The sequence below is a fragment of the Macrosteles quadrilineatus genome, unplaced genomic scaffold (genome assembly GCF_028750875.1).
Source record: "Macrosteles quadrilineatus isolate MER2022 unplaced genomic scaffold, UCM_ALF_1.0 Scaffold_11__1_contigs__length_5352618, whole genome shotgun sequence".
In the NCBI taxonomy this organism is placed as follows: Eukaryota; Metazoa; Arthropoda; class Insecta; order Hemiptera; family Cicadellidae; genus Macrosteles; species Macrosteles quadrilineatus.
In genome coordinates this window covers 394,432-403,641 of record NW_026542604.1, presented here as the reverse complement: position 1 = coordinate 403,641, position 9,210 = coordinate 394,432, and the positions used below count along the sequence as shown (strand labels likewise).

The window sequence follows — 9,210 nt, the reverse complement described above, 5'->3', positions numbered from 1 at the left end:
CTCCTACACGATCACTGACTAATTTACTAGAAGAGATATCCCGTCTCTCACCTAGGGCGACCAGTAGTGAGTTTCTTGCAAGGTTTGAGAGTAGACTGAGGAGAGCCATCAGGACCCAAGACCACTGCACCTGTCCTGGAGACTACTGGACCAAGACTACTGGAGATCACCAGCTGGACCCTTACATCCACGACCTAGTGGGTGTTCTGCGGAGACGTTAAAATGTCACACAGAATGTACGAGACACAGTGGAGGGAGGTGGAGGGGGAGTTGGCTGATATCCTGAGAGATGACAAGGAGTACGTGGCTCAAGATGTGATAGAGGACAGACCAAAGGCATTCAAACAGGCTGCGACAAATTATATCAGGTAGGTCTATGCATACGGTAATGTTGTTGTGAATGGTTTTGTCCTAGGACGCTACTACGTACGAGCCCGGATTTTTTTCACATTAATTCAGGCTGCTAGACCTAGGGGTTGCAGCATTACCAATTAGTTAAAATCATTGGTGACTTGGCGAGATTTGAACCCGGTTCCAATGTGGAATCAAGCGCTGTAACCACTAGACCAGCTCGCTCCCTAATGTCGTTGTGAATATTCCTAAATATTTTTTTAATCAAATTTAGTCATACTAACTACCTACCTTTTTATGGGGACATAAATAATGTATAGAGAACCTAGTAACATGTTTTTGCAATGTTATAGTACCTATAAGAGTTGACCTTCATGTAACTTAGGTTAAAATTAAAGATAAACCATTCCTTGCCCAGCTTCGTGAAGGATAGTGTCCCAAAAAGTGTTGGAAATCTTTAAGGAGCTGATGTAGAATTAGAAATCAACAAAAAATATGTGTTTTTTAAGTGTCGCAAGTGTCCTCTTCCAAGTGTAATGTTGCAATTGAATGTGAATTTTCCAGGTATACTCGGTGTGCAAACAAACTAAACAGTTGCCTTGATCAGATGGTTCACGCCAATAAAAGGATAACTGTTCGGACGCTTTTGGAAGCGACTATATCAAGAATGCTTCAAGTCAAGCAAGAACTGGTCAATCAAGAACTTTCTGACTTCAAGTGAGAGTGTTTTCTGTCTCTTAAAGCACCGTAGTTTAATCTATGTTTGTTTTATGACAAGCTTTAACGTAACAAAAAATTGCGTTTGGCCATTATTTGTAGCAACAGCTTATAATTAGATTAGCTCAGTGCAGTAATCGCAATAGGTGTTATGAAACAAGTATTGTAGGTTCTGAATCTTAGTAGTTCCACCATTCTTCACTTATCATTTTCTTGAGTTTCTTAAGTAACGAATCAACAGTTTTTGGGCTTAATATGTTTTTATATACAGACCAAAGACCTTTTTGTACGGGGATTCAGACAGCGTCAATTCATGCACTTGATGCTGACCTCCACCATTCTTGAATATCGCTATATTTGTTCATCCTTGAAGTGCTTACTGCTTAATACGGGTTTACGTTCTGGTAAAAGATTTTATTTACGGGAAATACAACCTTTCGGGGTTAAGAGGGTGAATGCTTATTGCTCTTCCAACGATCAGAGGTTTGCAGATTAGATCCTGAGAGGAATAAGTAGCATTTTAGTAGTTTAAAACTCGTTCGAGCTGTCCCGGATTCTGGCTAAAAGCAGAATATTTTAGTTGGTAAGTAAAAAATCATGCACTTCAATCGACACGGACTCTGCATTCATATCAAGTGCATTGCCGTCTTGTAGGGAAAAAAATCAACCGATTTAAAAGTTTACAGGATTATAAATGTTTTTCAACGTATAATGTCGGTAAAACACAAGGGAAATTTGAGCTTTAAACTCAAATAAAATATCATAATTGGTTGTTATTGCGAGGTGTAAATTATGGTTTCCTACCAAGAAATGGTTGGCAGATGTGTTGCCTTTGCATACATAAATTTACGTTTTTGATTTACAACAGTTGCACTTCCCTTGACCAGCGCATCGTAATTTCATGTTCGACATGCTTTAAAGTAGCCCAATTTTGAGTAAGATAAAAGGTGGGATTTACGGTGCAAGTAATTGGCAGCCATATCTCACGTAGTAGAAAAAGAAGAAGTTGCAGCGACAGGTTCATGTAAAGGTGTTTGGTGGGTGTAAGTAGTAGGTAGATTGTGCAGTAAGTTTGAAAGTAAAAATAAACCAACAGATTACAGCACAAGTGGTTGAATTTTAATTTGTGTTCAGGAAATTAAGGAACTTGGATTTTCTTTGTATTAAAACATAAAAAAGTATATCCGAAATTTTAGTGGTATAGATGAGTACGAAATTTCTTTATTTTAGCCACTCACATGGTAAACTGATGGTATATTTGATCACGATGGCCAAAGTTGATCTTTTTCATACGATTTGTTGTTAGTCGGGTGAAGCCACGACCTAAAATTGAGCTAGTACTAAAAATAAACAACATATGTGGCCTTACTGCATTTTTAACCCCCTTGCTACTTAAACACTAAAATGTTGAACTTATGATATTTTAAGAGTACAATCTTTGAACACTTAAGTACATCACCATCGATTACATTTTTTCGAGGATAGGATGAAAACCGTTAATGTCCACTCACGGATGCAGTCATTTTTTGAACTAATTAGAATTTAAAAGTTGTTTTACGCTGATAAAATTGGCTTAACTAAATTAGTAGCTAATTTGTTTAACTATAGGGGTAGCTGTTTATTTTGAATTTTGAAGTCATACAGCCAAGTCCCTAAAAACTCCTATATTGCAGCTACCTTGACGGGGTGTTAGCTGACATGAGATTGACTCCCTACGACGTGGAATGCCAAGTACCGAGGTACTACAGACGTGAGAGAGCCGAGAAGATATCGAAGATCAACAACGACATAGATGCCATTCTGGAGGAACTTGGTAGTAACAATATATGTATTTCTTTATAAACACCTCTTAATATTTCCTAATTATACAGATTAGTACGGTCCAAAATATATTCCAGGGTTAGATCGTCTATCTCTAGCCTATACAAGGTTACATAACAAATCTAAATCACACACTGTACCTAGAATCTATTTAAAAAACAAAATCCGGTTAAAAAGTAACAGTATTACTATATTACCTTGTCTCATATACATATAAATTTTTCTCTTTTAGAAAAATCTGTGACAGTTGAAGTTGATGAGGATAATCTTGATATGGCTTCGGAGGAAGAAAAGAGCCAAAAGGGAGAAGAGGTCCCAGATGAAGAAGTGGATACAATTAGTCAAGGAAGTGCTTTGAAAATAAAACAAGCGGCTGCAAGGGAAGCCGAGAAAGAGGAAGAGCGGATGAAAAAAATACGTAACAGACCCCCTTCATTCAAAACGGTTGAACTTACGGAATCACAAAAGGTAACTGTTAACAAAATGACATTAATAAATGCATGCATTTAACCTTTGACTATTAATTATATTATATTGTTAAATCTGACCCACGTTGACTAGTTTGTATTGTTTTCATGATTCCGAAAAGTTGAGTATGTAATACTGTATCAAAGCGTACTTATTAAACAACAATAGCTTTTTGGTAACATTTGAAATTTCCTATAGGCCTACCTGGATTTTAATCATGTAAAACGTAAAAACACAAATCGTAAATTTTTTGCTGAAATGTTATCGAGTTTTGCATTTCCAAATCAAATAGGTACATACATTATTATTTCATTCGTACTTAGTCGTTGAATTTTTTCAGCTTTTCAAAAGTATGATTGGGTTGATCCAAAGACACGAACGGGCAAGAGTAGCACGTCTTCAAACTCAGGAATGTAAGTATTTTAATTAGGAAATTCAAGTGAAAAGTATGTTGCATTTCTTTTTAATGTTTACGCAAGTTCCGTATTGGATTAAATAATTTAAAATGCTTTTAAGGAAAATCGGCCCTTCGACCTTCCGCACCTTATTATGAGGCGCTAACTACTAGCAATAGATAAAACATACTAGCAGTGCCCCTTTCATTCAAAAAGTATTTAGGTAAATACCTAGAGTTTACTTAGGTATGTAGTAGGAACAAAGGGACAGAATTTGATGAGACAATAGGAGCAGTTATAAACCTACCACCAATGACCATGTACACTGGGTTAATTCAATTTTGGGTTGCAGTGAAAGAGAAGCAGCGTATCCAGAGAGACATTGCTTGGCACGTGTATCAACCTATCCCTCAGGATGTACAGGAGCGATCTGTAGATAAGATACAGAGATTCTGGAGAGGATACGTGGCCAAACATCGCGCGTGGAGTCACATGACGGGGAACAGGCTGCTAATGGGTGAGCAGTTAGCATACAGATATTTTTGTAACTGAAGGAATCTTGGCAAAAATATGGGTCGACGTTTTGGGTGTTTCGCATCAAGTTGAGTCCAGGAGCTTGATCTGAAACAAAAGTCAGTAGCTCTAGTTACTTTACCCTATAGTCTAGTACTCTAGTAACTCAGTAACGACGCGGTGATTTGATAGTTCACTTTGCCCGTTGAAGCCTACCTTATAATGTAAAAGGATCCAGCAGGTCCGTAGGGTTTTGTACAACTCCTATTCCTTTACCACTTTCATATTCAAGAACTATAAAAGATGAGAAGGTATCCATTATACGCGATTTCGTACAGTTAAACTTATTGCAGTCAAATATTTCTGTCCATCCAAAAGTAGCTCCAGGTAGCTGATCGCTACCTAGATTTAGACTAATATATTAACAAGCCTATGCTTAAACACATATTTCAATTGATAGGAGAATTGACTCCTAGCTGGCGCCCGCACGCCGAGAAGGACAAGATGCTCGCCGTGAATAACCATCGCCACGAGCTGCAGAAGGTCGCCGATGAAGAGTACGAAGCGGCACTGCAGCAACTGAAGGTCGAGGTTTGTCGCGATGCTGACGACGTCAAGGACGACATCGCAGACCACCTCCGTTGGTACATCCAGGACTGGTACCGCAGAATCGGCGAGCTCCCTGACTTCCCAGCGGCGGCTAAGATAGATGAACCAGAAGGCATGCTTGGATGGCCTAAAGGTGAATCGAAATTTTACTTTAAAGACAAAGTATAACTATTTGGCCTTGTAAACGGTTGATCCTTAACTTAAAATGATTGTATTACGCATTTTGCGTATATTTTGTGGCCCTATTATCATAGCATTTGAGATTCAAACAGGTTAGAAACTGCTGAATATTGTACGCTGTACTGTCTAGTAAGTTATCGCATTTTTTGTTAAAAATGTAAATTATTCCTAGCCAAATAACAAATGGCATCTGGGTCTAGGATCGAACTTGCTTGAAATCGAAGCTACAATATTTAGATTTGATGGTGAGCACTATAAACTATTTGGATACCCAGACCATTTTGGAATGCTGATAGTGAAGCAAAGTGATGTGCAAGAAGCATATAGTACACGCAAAAAGTATATTGGTTTAGATGGAATTATCATTTACCTATTTATCCATATTCTTGGCAGTACTTCTTTTTCTTAAACATCATTCTTTACTGTTCCCTTACAGACACCCCGGAGGATTTTATCAAGAGAATGACCAAGGTGACGCCGGGACACCGAGAAGTGTATCCCGGTCTTCCTCCACACTTGCTCGGGGGCTCCGCCCTTCTTGTGGCCGGATTTTGGGTTGACCCGGACCTCTGGGACCTAGCACACACGGCCGCCAGACTGGCTAAGGGAAAGGCTGGGGGGAAGGAGTCACAGAAGAAAGAGAAACTTACCAAGCAGCAACTCAAAGAGAAGAAAGCTGAGGTAAATTGAATGAAAAAGATGTAATGTGTAACGCTAAGAAATGTAGAAGTAGACCCTAGATCCAACATATTATGTATCATAGGTGTAATATTCTAATATTCTGCCATAGCTGCACCAGAAATTACAAAACCTTAAGAACCTCAAAGAAGATTAAAATTTGTTTATTTGTGGGTATTCTTCGCCTATTGTCTTTAATTTAATTACGGTCGTTACAGGAGAAGGAAAAGAAACGTTTAGAGAACGAAGCGAAAAAGAAGGTGCTGGAAGAAAAACTAAAAAGAGGAGTTGTACCGAATCCTACAGATGTGCTGGATCCTTTTACTAGGCATTTAGACAAATCCAACACTCAGTGGAATGGGTTTGACGATCTTGAATCGAACCCAAATCAGACACACAGGGATGATCAGCCTAGAACGCAGATTGTTTATGATCAACACAACGAGTTAAGAGAAGTAGTCGACGAGCTTATGAGAATGGAAATAGAACGCCTTCAATCAGCTCTTAACAAAGATAGAGGTAATTTTATAATTGTTCGATTTTAAAATGCTTTTCGCGTCTTAAACAGACAAACCTCTACAACCAACGCTAGACACACAAGGTATTTAGAATTACGTTAACCCTATTTTCTTGAAACATAGATATAACTTTCTTCAACTTTTGAGTCAAATTATTTAAGCAAAAACAGATTGAGGTTGAAATTAAGTTATTGTTAATCTTACAGCTTTGGCAATGACATCAGTTGAATGTAAACAATAAGTTTTCATTTTAAGAATATGCGATTTTATATTATGAAAGTTTAAATTGTTCATTCTAGTAAGTGTTTTAGGAAAGAAAAAGAAGGGAGGTGCAAAAAAGAAGAAAAAGAAGAAGCCTAAGAAAAAGAAGGAGAAAAAAGATCTAACACATGACAGGACAGAAGAGTCTCTCTTTCGCGAACTGGTCGAAAACGGAATAGTAAAGAAGAGCCAGGACATACAGATTGACTCGTTTTTCTGTGATCCGTCTTGGAAAAATTATGATCTCAGGCGGGAGCCTTGGTGGCAAAACTCGCAACCAAACCTTTGGGATGTAAAGCAGGTAATAGCATTTATATGAAATTGCTTACTTTCATATTAATATCAATCTCGTCCATTAGTTTGATTGTACGATAAGTACCATCAAAATTAAACGTGAGTTTCAAATCAGGTTGGCCATTAGCGAATGAGTATCTTGAACCATTGACTACTGGATACAGAATTATCAATAGTCAAAGCTTGAACTTAATTTTTTATTGAAATCTCCTCCGATGGTACCTTTAACACTTTTCCCTTGTTTATCATGTATATCTTGGCCAGGTGGTGAAGGAGTACGCCATCCTACCCCTGGGGTCTGTAACTGTGCATAGGTCAGCCCCTCTGGTACGCTCTCTCCTGCTAGCTGGGTATCCGGACTGCGGCAAGAGAACGCTGGTCGATGCTATTGTAGCGGAGACTGGAAGTGTCTTGTTCGACCTCAGTCCGGCAAATACCGCGGGAAAATATTCCGGAAAAAAGGGACTCAATATGCTGGTTCACTTGGTCTCTAAGGTAAGGAGTGTTTTGTATAATTAGTTCAGTAACTATTGAAGATATCTTTCGTGATTAATTCAATGAATGTTATTTCTACGATGTTAAGGTTCATAGTAGTAGAGTTTAGAGTTCTCGAAACAAATATTAAACCAACTTAATATTGCTTTGAACGATTGGAGACCAGCTTTATCTATTCGACCAATCACTAAGTGGATGATTAAGTGACTAACTTTAAGATTTTATATTGATCTATTTAAATTTAAATAGTGTATTGCATATTATTACACTACCATAAAAAACCATCACGTATCGAAAGTGGGAACTCACAAATACTTTAAAAGATGTATTTATTTTTAATTTGAAAACAACTCTCTATCTTTTTAAGAGGATGGAAATCTCTTTAGACCTTCCACGACTTGCATTTAAAAATTGGCTCTCAAACGATTTCAGATGTCAAAAATTCTACAGCCATCCGTGATTTTCATAGAAGGTGGCGAGAAGGTGTTTTACAAGAAAGTACCCAAGGCCGAGAAGCAAGACAATCCAAAGGCTCTGCAAAAGCAACTTCCCAAGATGGTTAAGTCTATCGGTCCTCAGGACCAGGTGCTTCTCGTAGCCACATCGGAGGCTCCGTGGATGGGGAAAGTGAAGTCGATGGTGGGTATAATGTTGCTTGGAGATTGATGATGCTTGGAGATGTTCCTTGATTTGTTATTATCACTATTAAAAACCATTTACTTCGGATTTTATTTTTTTATTACTTTCTCAACGTTTAATAGGTAATGTGTTCTTAAACACATTATCTTCGAACAGGATTTAATGCTCATCGATATTTTGTTTCGTCTTTAGAGAAAGACTTTTGACAAGATCGTCCCAGTTCTCGCGCCAGATCAGTCTACTAGCGCGCACTATTGGCATCTCCAGCTGATGAGGTACCACGGAGTCGACCGCGATTTCCTCCACTCTCCGTTGGCATGGTGCACCCAAGGGTACCCATTGGCGACCATAGACAAAGTCATCCGTAACCTCATGACTGCAGAGAGGGTCGTAGCTCTCAAGTACCGCCCTTTGGATCCTCAGGTTAGGTTAGGTGTAGATATTGATAGGGTGATCAAGGAATGGGTATTGTCATATTTTTATCCCTCGCACAGCTCTGAAATGTAAATACCTCAATGTCAATAAAAAGGCTTTTATGGTGGCCTTACCTAATTTAAAAAGTATCCATTTGTGTGACGATCGACTTTGAATAGTGCAAATTCATTTCTCATTCAATTTAAAAATCTGAAGCCTGTTTCTATGTGTGTTTTTCGCTGAGATGTGTTATAAGAGATATTTTCACGGTAGCTTCAGAGCTCAGTAACTGTATGTTTAATTTCTTAATCTAATTTTGCCACGTCTGAATAGGAGTTGCTGGATCTTCTCCTCGGTGAAGCAGCTATCTCTGAAGAACAGAAAGATAAGCTATGGGGATGGTACGAGGCGACCTACCCACTGGCCAAGAAGAGAGGAGAGAAAGCGAAAATAGATAAGGAGTTGAGGGATAAGCAGGCAGCTGCGGAGGCAAAGAAAAAGGATCAAAAGAAAAAGAAATGATAAGCTTAAGTGGAAGCAGGATGTGTTGTTTACTTGTTGTTGTATGACTAATAAATTATTCAAGTCTCTAATCTTCACGAACGGATCTATAGATGATTATTAATTGTGCACAGTATTACAAATTTAAGAATTGCGTTTTCTTAATGTTTCAAATTCCCTACTAGACATAAGTAAGGCCTTACTTAAGATGAACATGGTATAATGAAGATAACGTCATATAAGCCTGTGAGTGGCATAAATTTTGAAGTGTTCGTATTATAGTAAGACTTAAAAGTTGTAGTAAAATATGATGGTTGGGAATTTCAGAGTGGTTTCGGTTTAATTCCGGAAAATTC

The 9,210-nt window shown here is 38.3% G+C and overlaps 1 protein-coding gene across 1 annotated transcript; it reads left to right on the top strand.

Annotated features, from left to right (window-relative positions):
• The first annotated feature begins 214 nt into the window (after positions 1 to 214).
• LOC129004787 (dynein regulatory complex protein 11-like) lies at positions 215 to 8,953 on the top strand. Its single transcript, XM_054433424.1, has 14 exons — positions 215 to 368; positions 916 to 1,068; positions 2,742 to 2,881; positions 3,122 to 3,357; positions 3,698 to 3,770; positions 4,105 to 4,269; positions 4,726 to 5,007; positions 5,491 to 5,735; positions 5,951 to 6,251; positions 6,562 to 6,812; positions 7,070 to 7,300; positions 7,733 to 7,939; positions 8,132 to 8,362; positions 8,687 to 8,953. Exons 1-14 carry the CDS (start codon positions 223 to 225, stop codon positions 8,873 to 8,875), a joined length of 2,850 nt encoding a protein of 949 aa, XP_054289399.1. The 5' UTR covers positions 215 to 222; the 3' UTR covers positions 8,876 to 8,953.
• The last annotated feature ends 257 nt before the right edge of the window (positions 8,954 to 9,210 follow it).